The 24,046-nt window shown below is 40.1% G+C and overlaps 1 protein-coding gene and 1 pseudogene across 2 annotated transcripts in view; one reads left to right on the top strand and one right to left on the bottom strand.

The window, feature by feature from the left end:
* Positions 1–24,046, top strand: part of MRE11 (MRE11 homolog, double strand break repair nuclease) — a 77,190-nt gene that overhangs the window by 43,822 nt on the left and 9,322 nt on the right. Inside the window, exons 14-17 of one of the 2 annotated variants that reach the window (XM_068988649.1) lie at positions 2,272–2,334; positions 11,470–11,689; positions 12,850–12,930; positions 22,771–22,829. In XM_068988649.1, coding sequence (XP_068844750.1) covers positions 2,272–2,334; positions 11,470–11,689; positions 12,850–12,930; positions 22,771–22,829 — 423 coding nt within the window. The remainder of the gene's footprint in view (positions 1–2,271; positions 2,335–11,469; positions 11,690–12,849; positions 12,931–22,770; positions 22,830–24,046) is intronic. The other variant, XR_011146009.1, reaches the window with a different exon arrangement.
* On the bottom strand, positions 18,892–20,757 carry LOC138092698 (cationic amino acid transporter 3 pseudogene; annotated as a pseudogene).

The following is a 24,046-nucleotide window of genomic DNA, read 5'->3' as shown; positions in this document are numbered from 1 at the left end:
CCTGTATCCTGCCTGGAAATCCTTTAACTCTACCTTCAGAATCTGTACTGTTTGTGACAGAATGTGAATGTTTCTCACCACCTCCATCACTATCAGTGGTCTAAGGCATGGCCGTTTCTCACCTTAGTTGCTCCTGTTGCCTCCAAACTGGTCTCCCTGTTCTGCCAGTGTTTCTTGTCCTCTACCGTTCTATCCTCAGTTCCGCTGTTGGTGGTCCTAAAGTAATTCAGATGAAGTCACTCCGGTCGGAGAAGAAAAACCCCTTACAATTGTTCCCAAGGCCTTACTGGATCTGGTTTCTGTAACTTCTTCAGCCACTTGTCTGCTCAAGCCCAGCATCCTCCTTGCTGTTTTAAACATACAGTGTTTCTGCCCTGGTACCTTTGCATGTATTCTTTTGATTGGAATGATTTCCCCCAGGTACTTGTGAAGTTCATTCCCTACATTTTAAAATCCTTGCCACTTTATCACTTTATTACCTTCTCAGTGAGGCCTTTGATGATCACCTGTAGCCTCTCCTTGGCACTCCGTGTCCCTCTTCCTGCATTATTTCTCTGGGAGCATGTAGACACCTTTTGCAAAAATTTCACAGGTTCACATACTTGAAAGGACTCCTAAGACTCCACTGAGCATACTCAAGGTTTTTATTTAAAGGGAGCTGGTATAGTTTGGCAAGAGGGAGGAGTATAGGCAGGCATTAGGGGTCTGGGAAATGCCAGGCATCCACTCCTCCTCTCCTTACATGCACACCGTGCACCCAGGACTGGATGCATAGCAAGATATGTGCAGAAGTTGACAGGGTTTTTTTTATGCCCCTCTGGTCACATAAGCCATGCTAACTGCTCATCCAGGTAGGAAACCATCAGTAAATTGACACTGGGAATGCCAGAGGCTCCTCAGAGGTAAGGACAGAGTTTTCCCAGTCTGCTGCTAAGTCACTTCAGTCGTGTCTGACTCTGCGACCCCATAGACGGCAGCCCACCAGGCTCCCCCGTCCCTGGGATTCTCCAGGCAAGAACACTGTAGTGGGTTGCCATTTCCTTCTCCAGTGCATGAAAGTGAAGTCAGTCAGTCATGTCCAACTCTTCGCGACCCCATGGACTGCAGCCTACCAAGCTCCTCCATCCATGGGATTTTCCAGGCAAGAGTACTGGAGTGGGGTGCCATAGCTGATTCCAACTACACCATCCCATACACTTTCTAAAATACAATATAGCTTATTTTGTTTCTGATTTTCTAACACAGACACATGCACACGGTGATTATAAGCTCCTTAAGGGCAGACTTTCTGACTCTTGTTCATTGTTGTATTCTCCACTCCTACAGTAGTACCTGGTACTTAGTGGCTTGTAAATATGTGCCGAGTAAATTATTAAATAAATGGAGCATGTCTCCAGCTCCATAACTAAATTGTAAGAGCTTTGTGAGCAGCAACTCGTAACAAAGGAAGCTCTGTATCCTTTGTGGCACCAGGACCAGGATTTGCAATCATTAAACTTTCAGTGGTTGACTGTTAACAAAATAGATCTTCAAGGGCCCACCCATTTGGCACACTATTTAGAGAGCCTCCTGGATGATTACAGCCAGGAGCCTAAGGATACTTTGTGTATTGTAATAACTCAAACCCGTTAAAAGAGAGGTTTTTGTTCTTAGCTATTTTACTGAAGTATAACACCCATAGGACATTGCAGGTTCTTCCTCTGTAGTCTGACTGGCTGTTTTTCAATGACAGGGGCCATTTTGGCAGCAGGTAATGTAATTTTGTTTATGGCCAATTTTTCTTAGAGTACATTTCTGAATTTTTAATGTAAGTCACTGGAGGAGGCAATGGCAGCCCACTCCAGTTCTCTTGCCTGGAAAATCCCATGGATGGAAGAGCCTGGTAGGTTGCAGCCCATGGAGTCAGACACGACTGAGTGACTTTGCTTTCACTTTTCACTTTAATGCATTGGAGAAGGAAATGGCAACCCACTACAGTGTTCTTGCCTGGAGAATCCCAGGGATGCCTGGAGCCTGGTGGGCTGCCTGGAGCCTGGTGGGCTGCCTGGAGCCTGGTGGGCTGCCGTCTGTGGGGTCACATAGAGTCAGACACGACTGAAGCGACTTAGCAGCAGCACTGGGAAAATATGACTTCTTTAATCTTTTGTGAAACAAAACTATACTTGAATTTCCAAGTTTTATGTTGAAATGAAAAGCATCTGTTAAGCAGTTTTGTATTTACATAACAGACATGTTTGTAATGTATTTGTGAATTTTTCTGTTACAATCCAGGTACGTCGTTTCAGAGAAAGCCGACAAAAGAATACGAATGAAGAAGATGATGAAGTTCGAGAGGTAATTTTGCTGTTAATTCCTTTGCATATGTGTCAGCTTGTTAAATCAGAATAACTAGTAGGTTTACTTAGTCAGGCAGACTTCCCTGGTGGCTCAGACGGTAAAGCGTCTGTCTACAATGCGGGTAGACCTAGGTTCGATCCCTGGGTCGGGAAGTTCCCTGGAGAAGGAAAAGGCAACCCACTCCAGTACTCTTGCCTAGAAAATCCCATGGACGGAGGAGCCTGGTGTCCATGGGGTCGCAAAGAGTCGGACACGACTGAGCGACTTTACTTTACTTAATCAGTCTACAGGATCTTGGTTTGGTGGGTGGGACTGAGTAGGGGTTGCTGATGACAGCTGCCTTTGACTTATTCCAGTTCAACCTACAAATATTCTGGTTGCTGATATTCTCTTTTTAACCTTCTGCTATTGTTGAAAACTTAACTAATTGTTGATACGTGTATGGAGTGGGAGAGCAGGGGGCAGGAATAATAGTTTGAAGAGTTCTTATTAGTCAAAATAATTCCCAACTGCTATCAGAGCATCTTATCAATATAAGGTAAAACCTTATCCCAGCTGATATTGTTTGCAGCAAAAAAAGAAGAAATTTAGTGTTTTGGTTAGCAGTGTCATTAAAGGTAAATACACAGTGTCCACTGGTCTTTCTAAACTGTTGAAATTGGCTTGATTGCCCTCATCACTGTCTTTTCCATCTCTTTGTAGATTAGGAATTTGAGGTTAGCAACTGTTAACTTAAACTTTGGGCCTCTGTCTGGTACTTGGTGAATCCATGATTGAAATTCAAATTAAAATATATTTTCCTATTTTTTAATTGCTGTAAGTGTTGGATGATTGCTGTCTAGTACTTAAAAATTATTTTATCAATTATTTATTTTGGACTTTTGATGCTTTCCTTCAGCATTTTCTATAGTACCTATTATGGGTAGCCATTGTGTTTTTTATTAGGGATATAAACATGAAAAAGATGGCCTGGGTCCCCCACAGAGTCTCAGTTTAGTACATGAGACAGAGATATGCAGAAAGAAAAATTTAATCCTTATGACCAGAAGTTTCATCCTCACTGAATTCATACAACTGTCCCATTAGTCCATTTTCGTTCCCTAAATATTTTAGAACTGTAGCTGACAGGTGTACTCTTGCCTGGAGAATCCCAGGGACAGGGGAGCCTGGTGGGCTGCCGTCTATGGTGTCACACTGAGTTGGACACAACTGAAGCAACTTAGCAGAAGCAGCAGCAGCTGACAGGTGGTGAATTGGAAAGAGCTGGAATTGCTCACAAGGACCACAGCCTTGTCTAACTCAATGAAACTATAAGCCACTCTGTATAGGGCCACTCAAGATAGATGGGTTATGGTTGAGAGTTCTGACAAAATGTGGTCCACTGGAGAATGGCATGGCAAACCACTTCAGCATTCTTCCCTTGAGAATCCCATGAAAAGTATGAAAGGAACAAAGATCTGACACTGAAAGATGTACTCCCCAGGTCTGCAGGTGCCCAATATGTTATTGGAAAAGAGTGGAGAAGTAACTCCAAAAAGAATGAAGAGACGGAGCCAAAGCAAAAACAACACCCAGTTATGGATGTGACTGGTGATAGAAGTAAACTCTGGTGCTGTAAAGAAGAATATTGCATGGGAACCTGGAATGTTAGGTTCATGAATCAAGGTAAACTAGCAGTGGTCAAACAAGAGATGACAAGAGTGAACATCAACATTTTAGGAATCGGTGCACTAAAATGGACTGGAATGGGTGAATTTAATTCAGGTGACCATTATATCTACTACTGTGGGCAAGAATCTGTTAGAAGAAATGGAGTATCCCTTATAGTCCATAAGAGTCTGAAATGAAGTACTTGGGTGCAGTCTCAAAAATGACAGAATGATATCTGTTTGTTTCCAAGCTAAGCCATTCAGTAACACAGTAATCCAAGTCTGTGCCCTGATCAGTAATGCTGAAGAAGCTGAAGTTGACTGGTTCTATGAAAATATACAAGACGTGTAATATCTAACACCCAAAAAAGATGTCCTTTTCATTTTAAGGGACTGGAATGCAAAAGTAGGAAGTCAAGAGATACCTGGAGAAACAGGCAAGTTTAGCCTTGGAGTACAGAATGAAGCAGGTCAAAGGCTAACAGAGTTTGGCCACAAGAACTCACTTGTCATAGCAAACACCCACTTCCAACAACATAGGAGATGTCTCTACACATGAACTTTACCAGATGGTCAATATCGAAATCAGATTGATTATATTCTTTGCAGCCAAAGATGTAGAAGCTCTATACAGTCAGCGAAAGCAAGACCAGGATCTGATTGTGGCTCAGATCTTATTGCCAAATTCAGACTTAAATTGAAGAAAGTACTAGACCATTGAGGTATGACCTAAATTAAATCCCTTAGGATTATACAGTGGAAGTGACAAAGATTCAAGGGATTAGATCTGATAGACAGAGTGCCTGAAGAACTATGGATGGTTTGTGACCTTGTACAGGAGGCAGTGATCAAGACCATCTCCAAGAAAAAGAAATGCAAAAAGGCAAAATGGCTGTCTGAGGAGGTCTTACAAATAGCTGAGAAAAGAAGAGAGGCCAAAAGCCAAGGAAAAAAGGAAAGATATACCCATTTGAGTGCAGAGTTCCAAAGAATATCAAGAAGAGATAAGAAAGCCTTCCTCAGTGATCACTGCAAAGAAATAGAGGAAAACAATAGAATGGGAAAGACTAGAGATCACTTCAGGAAAATAGAGATACCAAGAGAACATGTTGTGCAAAGATGGGCACAATTAAGGACAGAAATGGTATGGACCTAACAGAAGCAGAAGATATTAAGAAAAGGTGGCAAGAATACACAGAAGCACTGTATAAAAAATATCTTCATGACCGAGACAACCACGATGGTGTGATCACTCACCAAGAGCCAGACATCCTGGAATGTGAAGTCAACTGGGCCTTAGGAAGCATCACTATGAACAAAGCTAGTGGAGGTGATGGAATTCCAGCTGAGCTAATTTAAATCCTAAAAGTTAATGCTGTGAAAGTGCTGCACTCAATATGCCAGCAAATTTGGAAAACTAGCAGTGGTCACAGGACTGGAAAAGGTCAGTTTTCATTCCAATCCCAGAGAAAGGAAATGCCAAAGAATGTTATAACTGCTGCACAATTGCACTCATCTGACACGCTTCAAAGTAGTGCTCAAAGTTCTCCAAGCTGGACTTCAACAGTATGTGAACTGTGAATTTCCAGATATGCAAGCTGGATGTAGGAAAGGCAGAGGAACCAAAGATCAAATTGCCAACATCCGTTGGATCATCGAAAAAGCAAGAGAGTTCCAGCAAAACATCTACTTTTGCTTTATTCACGACGCCAATACCTTTGACTGTGTGATTCACAACAAACTGTGGAAAATTCTTAAAGAGATGGGAATACCAGACCACCTTATCTGACTCCTAAGAAATCTGTATGCAGGTCAAGGAGCAACAGAACTGGACATGGAACAACAGACTAGTTCTAAATCGGGAAAGGAGTACATCAAGGCTGTATACTGTCACCTGCTTATTTAACTTATATGCAGAGTACATCATGAGAAATGCTAGACTGGATGAAACACAAGCTGGAATCAAGATTGCAGGGAGAAATATCACTAACCTCAGATATGCAGATGATACCACCCTTATGGCAGAAAGCGAAGAAGAACTAAAGAGCCTCTTGATGAAAGTGAAAGAGGAGAGTAGAAAAGTTGGCTTAAAACTCAATATCCAGAAAACTAAGATCGTGGCATCTGGTTCCATCACTTCATCGCAAATAGATGGAGAAACAATAGAAACAGTGACAGACTTTATTTTTGGGGGGCTCCAGAATCACTGCAGATGGTGACTGCAGCCATGAAATTAAAAAGACGCTTGGTCATTAAAAGCTATGACCAACCTAGACAGCATATTAAAAAGCAGACATTACTTTGCCAAGAAAGATCTGTCTCATCAAAGCTATAGTTTTTCCAGTAGTCGTGTATGGACGTGAGAGTTGGAATATAAAGAAAACTAAGCACCAAAGAATTGATGCTTTTGAACTGTGGTGTTGGAGAAGACTCTTGAGAGAGAGTCCCGTGGACTGCAAGAAGATTCAACCAGTCTGTTTCAAAGGAAATCAGTCCTGAATATTGATTGGAAGGACTGATGCAAAAGGTGAAACTCCAATATTTGGCCACCTGATGTGAAGAACTGGTTCATTTGAAAAGACCCTGATGCTGGGCAAAATTGAAGGTGGAAGGAGAAGGGGACGACAGAGGATGAGATGGTTGGATGGCATCACTGACTCAGTCGACATGAATTTGAGTAAACTCTGGGAGTTCGTGATGGACAGTAAAGTCTGGTGTGCTGTAATCCATGGGGTCACAAAGAGTTGGACACGACTGAGTGACACCAAACTGAACTGAACTGATACTATCTAGAACTTGACTAATGAAGTTCGAGGCTTTCCCAAGGTGTATTCACAGCTTTGTAGAATTATTTAGCTCAGAACATGAATCCCAGTATCTTACTTAAATTACTTAAACAGACAAACAAAAGCATTAGTTTTTCCTTTAGAGATTAAAAAACATGCTTTAATGTGTTGTTCACATAGAAAAACTCTCAAGTATTTTCTTCAATTTAGGTTCCTATTTAAATAAAGCCAAATATCAGTAGTAAATATTTTAGGCTTTGCTGGCCATCTGTGGTATATGTCACTTTTTTTTTTTTTTTTTAACAGCCCTTTAAAGATGTAGAAACTGTTCTTAGTCTTATCCAAAGTTCATAGTTGGACTGGCCTCTGATATCTTTATGTTCTATCTGAATTTGATTCAGGATTGATAGCTTTTTTTAAGCTGTAATACGAAGTGCTATTAATGGATTGAAGAGGCAGCCAGTAGGATGAGAGAAAATATTTGCAAATCATATATCTGATAAAGGATTAATAACCAGAATATATAGAGCTCTAAAATTCAACAAAACAACCTGTTTTAAAAATGGACAGAGGGCTTGCCTAGATATTTCTTTAAAGAAGAGATACATTTAACCACTAAGCACAGAAAATATGCTCAATATCACTAAACACTAGGGAATTGTGATCAAAACCATTAGATACACTTTGTATCCCTTTGAATGGCTGTTCTCCAAGAAATTAGAAGGTAACAAATAATGGCAAGAAAATGGAGAAATGGGAACCCCTGTGCATTGCTGCTGCTGCTGCTGCTGCTGCTGCTAAGTCGCTTCAGTCATGTCCGACTCTGTGTGACCCCATAGATGGCAGCCCACCAGGCTCCCCTGTCCCTGGGATTCTCCAGGCAAGAACACTGGAGTAGGTTGCTATTTCCTTCTCCAATGCATGAAAGTGAAAAGTGAAAGAAGTCGCTCAGTCGTGTCCGACTCTTAGCGACCCCATGGACTGCAGCCCACCAGGCTCCTCTGTCCATTGGGTTTTCCAGGCAAGAGTACTGGAGTGGGTTGCCCGTGCATTGCTAGTGGGAAGATAAAAGCTACTGTGAAAAACAGTATGATGATTCCTCAGAAGGTTAAACATGGAATTGCTGTATGAGCTTTACAAATCTTAAGTGGTGAAAAATTATTTCTTACTGTTGTTTTTAATTCATACTTTTTTTATTACTAGTAAGTCTGAACAGTTTTTATAAGTCACATTATACGAAACACTTTGTCATGTTCTTTACATAGAGTATTTTTTTTTTTGCCTAGGTCATTGGCCTTTCTCTAATTGATTTATAAGAGCACTCAGGTGAAAGCGAGTGTTTGTGTAGCAGAGTTAGGGGTTTTTGTCATGTAAGAGAGGTCTCCTTTTGTTCCTGAGGGTTTTTTGTTTGTTAAAGTTTGGAATAGGTAATGAATCAAAACCTTTTTTGGCATCTGTGAAGATACGCTTGTGGGGTTCTTCCTCCTGTGTTCTGTTAATATGGTAAATTATATTATTTTCTATTCTGTTATTGAAACATCCTTAGAATCAGTTTAGGAACCCCCTGGTAATGGGTGTACTGGTCTTTCAGTGTGCCCCTGGATTCCTTTTGTTTGCTTTGATATTCATGAGTAAGATACTGTAATTTTTCTCCTGTGCATGCAGTCTTTTGTCAGTTTTCGGTACCATGTTATGCTGGCTTTATAAAAAGAAATTGGCCAGCTTTCTTTCTTAATGCTATCGAAATAGCCATGGAATCATCTGTTCTTTGAAGTTTTGGTAGAATTTACCTGTGAAACTCTCTGGTTGTGGTCATTTTCTGGAGTGTAGATCTTTTAATAATTTTCTCAAAATGTTGTTTGTTAATTAGCCTGTTGAGACTGTCTTGGTTTAGTTGAGGTCATTTATTTTCCAAATTACTTAGAATTGAGCAGAGTGCTTTGTCATAATTCTTTTAATTTTCCTTAGATCTTTTTTTCCCCCTCCATTCTCATTTCTTTGCTTTAATTTTAACAATTCATTTTAAAGTAGTTTCATCTGTTCTGATATTCAGTATTTTTATTATAATTTTCTAGATATTCTGTACTTTTTGTTTTATTTTGCAATTTGAAGTCAGGGTATTTTATTTTTTAATTTTATTGCACTGTGATGAGAAAGTATGATATTCTTTTTTTCTATTTAGAATTGATCTTTTTCTTAGCATCCCATTGTATATTAGTTGAACCATTTCATGGGGTCTTGAAAAGAAGTATAGTATTTATTTTCAGAGTACAGTGTTCAACATGTATCAGTTACATCTACCTTAGTATGTAATTTAGGTCTTTAGTACATTTTTTAATGTACTGTTATTTATGGTAGTTTTATTCTGTAAAGTCAGTACAAACACTGAGTGAGTATTTAACTTACTGCTTCAAGAAGATATACAAGAATAGGCTCTTGCCAGCCACTGGTTACAAAATCTTTGCTAACTGATTAATGCAGTACCTTTTCCGTGTGTGTTTCTGTTTGAGGACACCTTATTCAGTATATGTCATTGATTCGTTAACATTGAACTTGTGGCCAATAGCCCTATAACTCATGCCTGAATGACGCTTATCTGACAAGTGTATTTCCTACACAAGGTATGTCTTAGCTTCCTGCACTTAGGGACAGTAAACAATACTTCAGCAGTACAACAGGGGGGGCATTTTAAAAGTAAAATCACCATCCAAAAGCACAAAATTGTGAACAACATGGCATTACATGTGTTCCAAAAAGGACACTCATTTACAAGTATGAGAGCTGAAACCAGAAGGCTGAGTGTCACATTGTTTGACATCACCTGGGAATGTGTGTTTCGGGCAATTAAAAATTTTCACCACTCTGCACATGCCCATAAATGACCACAAAAACATCAGGAGTATTGTTTGGGGCTTACAAAAACATTTTGGCAAGTAGGTGAATTTGCATATATGGGATGTGAAAATTATGAGGATTGGCCATACTTTATCTGGGACAAGAAAAATGAATTGAAATCTTTACAGTTTTTTTCTTTATGTTTTTTGTTGTATTCCCTGAAGTTTTTTTCTTTTTGAGTTGTAATGCCGTGTTGAGTGCTGGTAGTGAGTTAGCTGTTCCACTCCAGCAAGTGCCTCATCGTGAAGCTTGGTTCCCTCCCACCACCACTTCACTCCTGCTTCTGCCCTGCCTGCTTTGTTCTCATCTCCTCAGTTAGCCCTGTCTGTCCATAGCTGCCTGTTTTTTGACCCAGAACTTGTCATTCTAAGCAAGAGAGACTGTTGTCATGGTCTCTTGGGAGGGATAGATCAATTTTGGAGCTCTCTACACTGTCTGAAACTCTTCAACCTTCTCCCTTAGCCAGGCCAGATATTCACTCTCCTACCCAGTAACTCTTCCTCCTAGGCTTTGTGTTTTGTGGGTAGAGCATTTTTCTAATTTCATTGAAAACATTTAAAAAATGTTTTGTTCTTCTTGTTACATTTTGATAGATTAAAGGAAGAGATCAGAGCAGCATTTCTCTTTTTGTTTTTAATCTGGAAATCTATAGTCACTTCAGAGTTTTTCAGGATAGTTGATTAAGTCTCAAACTGGTTTTTTTAAGACAGTTTCTTTCTAAATTAAAATTTATGAAATTAAAATCTTGATCCTAAAGGTTTTTATCGTTTTCCAGGCTTTCAGTTGTTTTGTTCTACTTAACTCTTTTTATATATATTTGTAAGAAATTATTGCTTTTGTCTTTCTGATTATAAAAGTCATATGTTAAAAAATGTATATTGTAGCAAATTTGTAATATTCAATAATAATGAAGAAAAGAAAAGCACCCTAAAATGTCATCACTCAGAAATAGAAGCTATTTTTTGTGAGGTTTTTTCTTGTTATTATTTGTCAATAGCCCATTGTATAGAGAAGTTCAGATGATGACAGTCTCTTACATATGGTGGTGTTGAATTAGGTATGCATGCATATGTACTAAGTCGGTTCCATCATGTCCAACTCTTTGCAACTCTGTGGACTGTAACCCACCAGGTACCTCTGTCCTTGGGATTTTCTCCTCTTGTTTTCCTGACAAGAGGAGGTTGTCAGGCCCTCCTCCAGGGGATCATCCCAACCCAGGGATTGAACTCGTCTCTTATGTCTCCTGCATTGGCAGGCAGGTTCTTTACCACTGGCACCACCTGGGAAGCCTGTTGAATTAGGGTTGATTGCTAACTCCTGCCAGAATTGCCATTCCTCCCAGTTCTGAACCTTCGGATTTTGTGAAATTTTATTCTCCTTAGTATACCTTTTAAAAGTTCTCCTTTAATAGGTAGTATTGCAAATCGATCTGGCAAATCACAGGCATTGAATTTGATTGCTGGTGGAGAAGGCTTCTTTTGTATTGCATTTTTTAGTGTGACTGAGGAAAAGGAGGCGGCAGAGGATGAGATGGTTGGATGGCATCACTGATTGAATCAACCTGAGTTTGAGTGAACTCCGGGAGATAGTGAAGGACAGAGAAGCCTGGCACGTTGCAGCCCATGGGGTTGCAGAGTTGGACACAACTGAGCAATTGAACAACAATAACAGCATAATTCGTGAAAAATAATAGTTTAGACAGTTTGACAATATGAGATGTTCACCACAGTGACCAGATTAATGAGTTGGGAGGATGCTGCATTGTCCAGTAACATGTGCTTTCCTCTTATCATCCCTGTCAGGCCATGAGTAGGGCCAGAGCCCTCAGATCTCAGTCAGAGGATGCTGCTTCCGCCTTGACTGCTGAAGACCTTATGAGTATAGATTTGGCAGAACAGATGGCTGATGACTCTGACGATAGCAACATAGCGGCAGCCAACAAAGGAAGAGGCCGAGGAAGAGGCCAAAGAGGAGGAAGAGGGCAGAATTCAGTGTCGAGAAGGGGGTCACAGAGAGGAAGAGGTTAGCCCCGAGTACTGTCTTCCCTACACATTCACATTTGGCAGTTGTTCAGAAAATTCAGAATTGTGTTCCCATTGGCAGAATTGAGTTACACAGTCCTTCAAAAATTTATCTTTATAATGTGCTGAGACAGGCTTTAATGTAGTTCTGACATACACATTTCACTTAAATATTGAATAGCCACATGACATAAAGTTTTTAATATATATATATATTTTTTTACATAATAAAAGAGTTTAATACCTACTCTCCTATTTTTTAAAAGAATTTCACTGTGGTTGGCGATTTTCCTGAAGATCCCGTGGTTAGGACTTGAGCTTTCACTGCTAAGGGTGTGGGTTCAATCCCTAGTCAGGGAATTAAGATCCCTCAAGTCTCACTGCACAGCCAAAAAAAAGAAAAGAAAAAAGTTTCACAGTTTTTCTTACACATTGGGTGTATTTAATCAATACATTTACTGTCACATATACAAAGTAATAGTGAATGAAACACTTAAGGAAAATGATTAGCTAAGGCCCACTGACAGTAGGAATAAAACTCCAGATGATAAAAATTATTTTTGTTAGTGTCATAAGATACAAATGCCCACATTATCATGAAATGGCTTTATAAAATTTGTTTACAAAGAAAAACTGCCCTCAAACAGTTTGATTTCTTAATGTTAGTTAACATTAATTACCATCATTGTGTTTAATGTGACACTTTTGTCATTGAATAGTCCAAATAATAAAAGCTTTCACCCAGTGACTTCCTAATGAAGTATAAAAATCCCTAGTAATATTTAAAAATTATTTTTATTAAATATTTACCTATAGGAATTTTAAACTGGTTAAAATGGGTAGTACTTTAGTTAAAAATCTCCAAGGAGAAAAGTCTCCATATTCTATTGATGATTATTTTATTACCCTTGCATTTATAAATATTTTCCTTATATTTTAAATGGAATAATATGAACCAGATGTGGCCTAAGTATAGTCTTAGAAAATTGACTGATCAGACTCTAGATGTTTCTTCATATATATATATATATATATATTTGGCATTTTACACATAAACTGTTTTGAGATAACTTTTTTAAGATTTCATTTTGATTTTTTTTTTTTTTTAAAGAAAACTTTAGCTACTGACTGTATATTAACTGCTCAATATTCTAACTGCAGGCACTAGTCTGGAGATTTCTACTCAAGGCAGAGGTTCAAAGGCCACTACATCAACGTCTAGAAATATGTCTATTATAGATGGTGAGTATAGACTACAAGTGATCATCTTGCAGTTATTTACAAATTCCAATGCAAGAAGACCCAGGAAACCCCATGAATAAGTCTTACTGGTTTGTGTTGTCGTCACTGGGGAGTCAAAAGAGTTATTGGAATCACAGGATAAATTATATTAATTTAAAAGACCTTTGCCATTCAGGGGAGCTGTTGAAGAAGGTGAGCTCTAAAATGTAATTTTTTATAATATCTGATATTAGATCTGATGATTTCCCTTTAATAGAGGGATCACTGAGATATAGAAAAGGCAGTTGGTCAGTGTATCAACAGTGATTAAGAGACAAGGAACTGCTTCTTAACATACTGTTAACTTGCTTTTCTCATGCTGCTTTTGTCCATCTCTACTGTTAATATAGTCATGTGAGCTGCATTCAAGGGAAACTACAGTCAGAATTCTATGCATTGATTTTGTATATGTGTTGTGTCTGAAAGCTAGCGTCAAACTAAGGGAACCAATTTTTAATAAACTGTTTAGATAATAATGCATAAAAATTTAATAAACTATTTTTAATATTATAGTTTATGAGATCAGCAGAAATTATAAGTCAGATTTGTGAAAATATATGTTAAAATAGGTGATTTTTTTTCTTTCAATTGAGAGTATATATGTATTGTATTTATATTATCTTATTATTAGAGATTAATTTTTGATAGATTGGAGAGTTGGATTAAATCTACAAGATGAAATTTATAAAGGGTACATGCTGTATATATGTCCAAGAGGATGGCTACACAGAGAGAGTTCTGAGAAGTATGTGATATTAGCAGGAAACCAAGTAAGAAAGACGTAGGTCACTAAGGTTGTGCAAAGGTTGATCTAACTGTTTCAGTTTATGGTGCCTGAAATGCTGTTGCTGAGCCATGAAAGACACCAGGATTCTTGCTCTTTGGAGGAGAGAAATTCAATCTGGGGCCAGTGACAAGGCTCAATCACTCAGATTTTGTGTGATAAAGTTTTATTAAAGTATAAAAGAGATAGAGAAGGCTTATGGACATAGCCATCAGAAGTGGCAGGAAAGAGTGCCTCCCTGCTAGCCTTTAGCTGGATGTTATATAGCTACTAGCAAGCTGCTAGTCGGAGAAAGGAAATATCTCAAAACTCACAGCATGCATTTTGACATAACATTGGCACAAGGTGAGTCATCCTGGGCCATAAAGCCATTGACATGAATCTTGAAGAAAGGCAGGTTTACAAGCAAATACATAGTTTCATTAACATAGATTAGGAGAACAGTTGTATGAGTAAAACATACTGGTTCATTGGGCCATTATCAGTTCTGAGTCTCTTAAGGAACTGACTTGAAGAAAGACATAGTTCATTAACATAGCTTAAGAAAAGTATTTCCATAAGAAAAACACATTGGTTAGCTCAAGGTTTGAGAAAAGTTAAGTTCAGGTGGAACCAACTGTCGTCATGGCAACACAGAATTTTAAAAGAAACCTTTTAATTTTGTGTAGAGAAGGAAAAAAATCTGATACTTGTAGTTTGTTTCCTCCTGCCGCTTAAGAGAGATAAAATTGTCTGACACTTGCAGCCTGTTTCCTCCATCTGGAGACCCCTAGCCTTCCTGTCTGTTACCCTCTCAGTGCCTAAAGCAGTATTTATAAAAGCAGTGCCTCTCTACAGCAAGGATGTTCTCTGTCTGAGCTGATTGGATGTATCATGTCAAGAATACTGTGCTCATCTTTGGAACCATATTTCAAGAAGGATATCAGCTTTATATGATCATTCAGAAAGGAAACCATATAATATAAAAAAATCTCTTAGCAGGAACTTGGGATAGCTAACCTGGGAAAAATTGAAATCTTTACATTAATGAAGTTCTGTCATGTCAAAGATTGAATAGATGTGATTTGCACAGTCCTAAAGACAGTGGTTTTAAATCTGTTTTAAGTTATAGATTCTGCAAGCTACATATCCTGTCTTTAAATAAGTACTCATACAATTATATTCCATTTCATAGGGTTCAAGGATCCCCTAGAAGCCCATCCATGGGCTCTAGGTTAAGAACTGCTCCCCAGTGATGACAGATAGGAAAAGCTAATCACACACAGATTTAAGTTTCAGTGCAGTTCAGTCGCTCATTCGTGTCCGACTCTTTGCGACCCCATGAATCGCAGCATGCCAGGCCTCCCTGTCCATCACCAACTCCCGGAGTTCACTCAGACTCATGTCCATCGAGTCAATGATGCCATCCAGCCATCTCATCCTCTCTTGCCCCCTTCTCCTGCCCCCAATCCCTCCCAGCATCAGAGTCTTTTCCAATGAGTGAACTCTTCACATGAGGTGGCCAAAGTACTGGAGTTTCAGCTTTAGCATCATTCCTTCCAAAGAAATCCCAGGGCTGATCTCCTTCAGAATGGACTGGTTGGATCTCCTTGCAGTCCAAGGGACTCTCAAGAGTCTTCTCCAACACCACACTTCAAAAGCATCAATTCTTCGGCGCTCAGCCTTCTTCACAGTCCAACTCTCACCTCCGTACATGACCACAGGAAAAACCATAGCCTTACGGACCTTAGTCGGCAAAGTAATGTCTCTGCTTGAGACTGGAAGGCTTAAAAACAATTTCACGTACTCCCTCTTTTATAGATGAGGGAATTGAACTAAATATTTTGCCTTAGGTTGATAAAACCACTGATAGTACTAATTTATGAGACAATTGCTAATTGTTTGCAACTATAATTACTAATATTTATGAGACAATTACTGGATGCCTGTCAACAGCTCAGTGGAAAGTGGAAGTGTTAGTTGCTCAGTCATGTCTGACTGTTTGCTACCCCATGGCCTATTTATATAGCTCACCAGATTCTTCTGTCCATGAGATTTCCCAGGCAAGAATACTGGAGTGGGTAGCCATTTCTCCAGGGGATCTTCCTGACTTAGTGATCAAACCCGGGTCTCCTGCTTTGCAGACAGACTCTTTAGCATCTGCTCAGTAGGGTCGGTACTTACATTTTCTCTGTTTTACAGAAAAGAGAACCAAGGCTTTGAAAAGATAGGCAGTTTATCTAAGGTCTCACAGCCGGTAAATTCTGGAGCTTGAATTGATCCCCCACATTCTCTGGCCTTCAGAACAAGTAGTTAAGCAGTATACTAGTTTCCAGAGCGAGATAAAATTAGAGCTTGAGCTAATTGGTTGATTGAGCTAATTGGTTCTCAGTAGTCTTTGCATTATACAAAATAGCCTGTTAATCAACCCAAACATGGAGTAAGCCACCTCAGAAGGAAATGACCTGTGAGTCCATCAGAGGAAGTTTTTCAGTATTTTTTGGATGACGGATGACTTTGGAGAAAAGATAATGACATCAGATCTATTAAATGATTCTTAAAGAACCTTCTTATCAGAAGTTCTGCTGCTATGTTTTTATTCAAGAATTATTCAATATTTTCATAGAGCCAGCTGAAATCCATTTGACTTCATAAGTTATTGTCTTTGTTGCCATTTAGAAAATGGCATCTAGAAAGATATTGAGACATTCTTAGCAGGTCTAAAAAGCAGAGAAGGGGAAAGGAAGTGAAAAAAAAAAGCACTATAAAGAATCTGGGCTGAGTTCAACATATGAAAAGTTCTGTGACTTTAGATAAGTCACTCACTCTCCTAGTCTGTTCACATGTAAATTGGGACTAATCTTGCCAAATTGGATTATTCTGAAGATTAAAAGCAAAAAACCTGGGAATTTGCTGGCAGTCCACTGGTTAGGACTCTCCTGAGGGCCCAGGTTCAATCCATGGTTGGGGAAGTACGATCCTGCAAGCCAGATGATAGGGTGTCCCCCCCACTCCCCAAAGGCTGGCATATAGTAGGCTTTTGTGAAATGTTAATGTTAAAAAAGAGAGAGAGCGCTATTGAAAAAAAGAGGGAGTTAGGAAAGGAACAAGAATAAAATATGACCACTTCCTTGTTAAGCCACCAAAATTTGGTTAATGTGCAACACAGAGGCATGGACATTGTAAATTACCTGCCTTTACCTGAGCCCAAACTGAGTTTTTTTATCATGACTTTGTTCAGTTTTTTGTTTGTTTGCTCGTTTTTTAAATTAATTTTTTTTACTTTTGGCTGCACTGGGGCTTCATTGCCATGCACCGGCTTTTTCAGTTGCAGTGAGCAGACTTCTTGAGGTGGCTTTTCTTGTTGCAGAGGACAGGCTCTAGGGCCTGTAGGCTCAGTAATTGTGGTGCATGGGTTTAGTTGCTTCATGGCATGTGGGATCTTCCTGGATCAGGGATGAAACCTGCATCCCCTGCATTGGCAGGCAAATTCTTAACTACTGGACCATCAAAAAAGTCCAGGCTTTATTGTTTTATGTGAAGATTTCCCTGACACCAATGGACAGAATTAATCACTCAAACTGAGTCTTCATGTTTCTACTGGTCTTGTTAAGAAATCAGCTGTTAGTGTATCTTGTTGCTTTTCTTTTAAAGTAGTACATTTTTCCTCCAGCTAGCTGTCTTTGGTGGTCCCCACTTTCACTATGATGAATCTAGATGTTCAATTCTTTTTTTATCCTGCTTAGAATTTATTCAGCTTCATGAAACTGTGAATAGGTGTGTTTTATCACTTCTAGTAATCCTTTGCCGTTATCCCTTCAGATACTACCTCTATTCTGTTCTTATTCTTCTAAGATTTCAATTAAGTAAATATAACCTATTCACTCTGTCCTCCCACTGAGGAGTAGTACTAACTTCCCAGAGTAATTAAAAGGGTTAACTGAACTATGCATATGCATTACTGAGCATAGCACTTGATAAGAATCCAATCAGTGATTGCTATTGTTATTAATAGTATTAGTGGCAGTGTTTACAATAAACTTATGAAAATGGATCTTCCATAAATTAGTCTAAATTTGTCTTTTATACAGTTGATTTGGCTCAGTGGTTTTACATTTAACTGGTTACATCCAACATTGGGCCTTTTTTTGAAAAATAAAACTGACTTTTTAATACAGTTTGTGACATAATAACCATGGAGTACTAGCTATAGTTGCTGTAACTTTGGGACAAAAGCAACTTTAAAACTATAGCTTCTATGTTTGTATTCTGAATGGAGGAATGAAGAAATAAAGATTCAATTCTATTATAACAAAGTACATGGAATGTAGAGGTTTGTTACTGCATTGGAGTTTTATTGGGACATGTATTATTAGATATTACATTTATAGCCAGCAGCAGTTGTGAATGAGAGTTGACAGCCTACATTTTTTCCACAGAAGTTTGTCTGCAAAGGGTAGTGACTAAGTAAATAAAAGAGCCTCTGTCTTTGCATTTAATTTACCATGGCTACCATGGGTGCTACTCCATCTGCTGTTACTAGCGACATCATTTGAATACCTACTCCTGTAGTCACTTGCCAAAACAATTACATTAACTACCTCTATTTATCCTTTCGACAATTTTCAGCATGAAGTATTATTAACACTGTTTTATAGGTGGGGAAACTGAGACTTGAAGAAGCCAAGAACTTGGCCACAGTCACCCAGCTAGAGAGTCCACCTAGGTCTAACTCTAAAACCAGAGCTTTTAGCCCCTAGTACAGTATGCATTGCCTTCCTAATAGAACCAAGTGCTTAATTTTCTGATAATGTTCATTTATCACACAAACATTTATTGGGGATAGAAAGAAAGGAAGGCTCTTGTTTCTTCTTCAAGGACCTGAGAGTTTGACAAGTCCATTAGTGAATAATAATTGACCAGAAATATTTTTTTTTTTCTTCCATGCAGGTTAGTAGTTTACTTTTTTCTGGTTAGCTTGTTGTATTCTCTGTGAAAATTCATCTTGCTGCACAGGTATGAGGTATGCACTTTTCTGTACATATCTATCATGCTTTGAAACGTTTACTAGAAACACTAGACAACAGATAAGTCATTTCATCCACTAGCAATGAGTAAAGGGCCTTAAATTCACCCCCACCGCCACAGTCCATAGAGACTTAAAGTGCCCCTGGAACCAGCAGATTCTCCAGTGCCTGGAGGGATTCCACCCAGCATCTACGTCCTGTGGTTAAGATGACCCAGCACCTGGGGTGTTGTTGTCAAGAGTCTAGGAAGTGGAGGCTGCCTGCCGGCCATTGCTCACTGTTCTCCAAGCTGTGTTGGATCCCGTATCCAAAGTATATGATAAATCCAATCATATTCCAGACTCCAAATTGGGCCCAAGTCCTAGAGGTCATCTGTATCATCAAGTAAATGTTCACAAAGATGCTCACCAGTGGGAGGACAGGCAGAGCAGGGACCTTGAAGTGAAGAGGACTGAGGCTCTGGGGCTGCCTCCAGATGATGACCGTGACCCCAGTGATGAGCAGCAGCAGCAGCACAGCCACTGTTGTGAGCACGGGGTCTCCAGAGAACACACGTCTGGGCCACTGGGCCAGGATCACACTCAGGATGGTCAACAGGAGAACAAGCAGTAAGGCACATCCATAAACAATCCGGCCAGGTGTCCGGGTGGGGATGGTTCTGGGAGGGTGACAGAGACTCTTGAGAATCTTTGAAGTTCCCGCTTCAGGTGCAGTGTCCAAAGGACTTGCTTCAACTACAGACTCCATCTCAGTTCCTTTCTCTGTTTTCTTGGTCTTGCTTAAATTCTCATCCTGTTGATATCTGAGGACAAGGACAGAAAATGCCTCCAGGGAGTAAGCCAGCAGGGTCCCGATGGACATGAGGTCCACCAGGTCATGGAGCTCGAAGAATAACGCCATGACCCCTGCAAGAATTCCAGAAGCTAAGGTGGCCATGACGGGGGTACGGGTGTGGGCGTGGATGCGGGCAAGTCCCCGGAAAAGGAGCCCGTCATCTGCCATTGAGTAGATCACACGGGGCATGGGGAACATGGCACCCAGGAGGCTGGATGTAAGAGCACAGAGGGTGCCAACAGCCACCACATATCTGGCAGGGCCCCAGCCAACGTGGAGGAAAGCCTGTGGCAAGGAGCTTGCAGGATGAATCTGGTAGTAGGGCACCATGAGGGTGAGTGAGGCTGAGACACCAAAATACGCCAAAAAGCAGATGAAGAGTGAGATCACGATGCCCAAGGGGATGGACCGCTGGGGATTTTGGGCTTCTTCCCCTGTAGTAGCAATGACATCAAAACCGACAAATGCATAGAAACACGTAGCTGTTCCTTGGAAAATCCCATCAAAGCCAAAAGGCACAAACCCTCCTGCACCCAGAGGGCCTGAGCTAGAGGAATCATTGGATCCAGATATGTTCGGTTTATAGTCCTCTTCCGTGAGCTTCCAGTTGTGTGGGTCTCCCTTAATGATGCCAGAGATGATGATGAAGCTGAGAACCAAAAGGTTCAAGCCTGTGAACACTTTGTTAACCAGGGCCGACTCACCAGCTCCCATAGTCAGTAGTCCCATGAGCAGAAGCACCAGGCCCAGTGCAAAAAAGTCTGGGTACTTGGCCAAGAAATGGGGCAAATGAAGAGGGAAAGTTCCCTGTAACGCCTGAGAGATGTGGTCCCATATCAAGCTGTCAAAGGCAGAGCTCCAGGCCCTGGACACACTGGCGGTACCGATGACATAGGACAGTATAAGATTCCAGCCAGTGATGAAGGTGCATATCTGTCCCACGGTGATGTAGCTGTAGAGATATGCAGAACCGGAGCCTGGTACCCGGGCCCCAAACTCAGCATAGCAGATCCCGGACAACATAGAAGATAGGGTAGCCACCAGGAAGCAGATGACGATCGCTGGTCCAGCTTTATCCCTGGCCACCTCTCCAGCCAGGATGTACACGCCGGCCCCTAGGGTGCTGCCCACACCCAAAGCCACCAGGTCGAGGGTAAGAGCAGAAATATTTTTTTGGAAGAGTTGCAGTCACTAGCTCTTTCATTCAGTTGCCCTGTCCAGCCTTTGAGTAGAGTAGGATGTGAGGCCAGTAATAGAGTAGGTGGGTAAGAACTCTGCTTTTGTCTTTCCTCTCCCCTTAGCTAGACATGCCAAGACTGGGGGTGGAAAAAAGGAGTAAATGGTAGCTTAGGGCTAGGTGGAAAGATTCCTGAGTTTTCTTACTAGGAGAATTTTGGACTTTGTGGGGTTTGAGCATTTGACTTCTTTAAATCCTCTGTCTTTTTATCTCCTCTTGCCCTGTTGTTTGGCTTTGGGGTTATCTTGGGGGAGACCCTTTTTTTTATGTTAGGAAACTGGTAAGGCTTAGGAGAAACTTAAACCTCTGATGGGCTGTTTACATTTTATTCTAGGTTTTTAATATTCTGCTCTTAATTCCAGTATATTGGGGGGTGATTCCCCATATCACCATGCAGTTCTCAGATACCTGCTGGATGTCCTACAAGTCAACTCAATTCTAACACTGACTACCCAGAGAGAGCATCAAATTCCACAGGGGAGAGACCCAGCTCCACAAGACCGCTTGCTTCTCTTCAGATGCCAGTCACATGCTGGAATATGGTTGTTCTCATACTTCTGACCAATTGGCCATAAATCAGAGGTTCCCATGTCTCCTTCATTGATTAAATTTAGTTGCTAGAGTGACTCACAGAACACAGGAAACTAGTTTACTTTCTGGATTACTGGCTTATTACCAAAGATATTAAAGATATGAATCAATAGCTAGTTGAAGAGATACTTAGGGCAAGGTCCAGAACAAAGGAGCTTCTGTCTGTATCAAGTTTGCTGTCTAGGCATGGTGGCATGTGGAAACATCCTGATTCATTCCCTGGAAGCTTTCTGAACCCCCTCCTTTGGGGTTTTTATCTAGGCCCCGTTACATAGGCATTATTAATGACATTATTGGCTGTTGGTGATTGATTCAACCTCCAGCTTCTCTACCCTCCCCAGAAATCAGGTTGGGGACTGAAAGTTCCAACCTTCTCTTCCTAGTTGGTTCCCTGGTACCCAGCCTCCCTCAGTTGTGGTCCCAAAGTTGCCTTGTTAACATAGTAAAAAACACCTTGATGGCTCTCATCATTTCAGGAAATCAGCGTTTTAGGGGTTTCCTGGTGGCTCAGATAGTAAAGAATCCGCCTGCAATGCAGGAGACCCAGGTTCGATTCCTGGGTTGGGAAGATCCCCTGGAGAAGGGAATGGCAACCCATTCCTGTATTTTTGCCTGGAGAATTCCATGGACAGAGGAACCTGGCAGGCTACAGTCCGTGAGGTTGCAAAGAGTCACACACAACTGAGTGACTAATACTAACTGACTCGCTAGGGGCTCTCTGCCAGAAATGTGGGTGAAGACCAAATTATATTTCTTATTGTAAAGTCATAATATCATAGTCTTGGGAAGAATAAACTTCATGATTCTAACCAGGTTTACAACGGTGAAAATGTAAGGATTTATAGGTTAAGTTATTGTGAAACACTGTTTTCTAGAATTCCCTCTGGACAATTAATTAGATAACTGAATATTTTTAACACCGTAGAGGAGAGGAAGGAAGCTCTTACAGAAACAAATGGCTCCTAACACAGTAGAGCCACAAGGAAAGAGATTGCCAACTGTAAGAGAAGACCTGAGGAGGTTATTTTTCACTAATTTGGATTTCAGTCTGTTTGGTGATCAGATTTTATCCTTCAGGTATTTTGTTATAAAATACTTTTTTACTATAGGTGTCTTTATGAACATTGCTTATTACTTTATTTGAGTAAATCAGAAAAATCATTTGAGACTGACAATTAGACATATAATTCCATCTACCTTCAGATTTTAAGAAATGTAAATGATTTTATAATTAGTCATCATGAGCTTTTACAGATAAAACTTAGGAAATATTCAGCTAAAGAAGCATGCAGATTTTTCTAAACTATTGTAAGAAAAACATAATGGATGTATCATCTTTTTCATTGTAGCCTTTAAATCTACAAGACAGCAGCCCTCCCGAAATGTTGCTACTAAAAATTATACCGAGGTAAGGGAAAAAAGGTTCATAGTTGTGGGCTACTTTATATTTTGTACATTGTGATTGTCAATTCTTTGCTCTACAGAGTAAATAAAAGAAGAAAAAAATGTAAAATTTTAAAACTGAACTTTACTGATTATAGGCTGAGGGCTTCTAGGAGTTTTTATTTTGTTTTCTCTCTTCAAAAAAAAAAAAAAAAAAAAAAAGAGTGAATCACCTTGATTGTACATCCATAAATATGTGTCCCCTGTAGTAGTTTTAAGAATAATAATGTTGAACCAGAAGAGTCCGTGTATGGAAAACCATTACAGAAGATGGGCATTCAGTGCACAGACAGGTCTTGTTTCTTGTTGGCGTCCTTTTGTTACTTTCATACTCTGGCTGTGTCTTAATGGCTGAAGCTAGACTCAAGACAGATTATAAGCTCTGAGTTTATGGACTTCTGTGTGACTCTAGATTTAACATGAAACTTCTGCTGTTCCTTTGGATTCCAAGGAGAGTCCAAAATTGGCTTGAGTCTCCTCTTCCCTCGTTTTCAAAACCCATGTGTCTCACTTTTCAAGCACCATTCCTGGCTTCTGCCTCCGAGTGGCGGCTGTGGTCCACACCTGCACACCACCACCACCACCGCCGCCCGCTGCCAGATATAATAATCAAAAATGCCTCCAGACATGCCAGACGTTTCTGGAATGGGAGTAGGGGTTAAAAATCACACCTAGCTGAGAGTCACTGCCCTGTATCACACTGCCCTAGCAACGTTAAATTCATCCCTCCTGGTCTCTTTGAGCTCATGATGTGGCTGACCTTCTCTTCTTCCAGAAAGCTTCTCTGTCCTGCTCCTACTATTGTTCTTTTATCTCTCTTAATTTCATCTTTTTTTTTTTACCTCTTCCTATTATACAACTATCTCTGAGTGTACTGGTCCTTTTATCCTGACCTCCATTTCATTATTCCGTCAGTTGTTGCCCTCTATTGCTTCAAATGTGAAAACAAACAAAATTTTCATCATGTCGAGAAGGAAGCTTCCCTTCTAGATTTTTCTTTTATAATGGAAGAATATGAGTTCAAAAAGAGTTAAGTCATGACAAACTTTTTCTTTCATTTTTTTTTTTAATTGGGGATACATAGTGGTGGTTTAGGGGAATGCTGAAGGCGTTAGATTCCTTCAAGGTACATAAGACAATCTTCTTATAGTTTCATGGACAAAAATATTGTCTGGATTCATA

Source organism: Capricornis sumatraensis, chromosome 16 (genome assembly GCF_032405125.1).
Source record: "Capricornis sumatraensis isolate serow.1 chromosome 16, serow.2, whole genome shotgun sequence".
In the NCBI taxonomy this organism is placed as follows: Eukaryota; Metazoa; Chordata; class Mammalia; order Artiodactyla; family Bovidae; genus Capricornis; species Capricornis sumatraensis.
The sequence above is the reverse complement of the archived record's forward strand: the minus strand, read 5'-3'. Positions and strand labels throughout refer to the sequence as shown.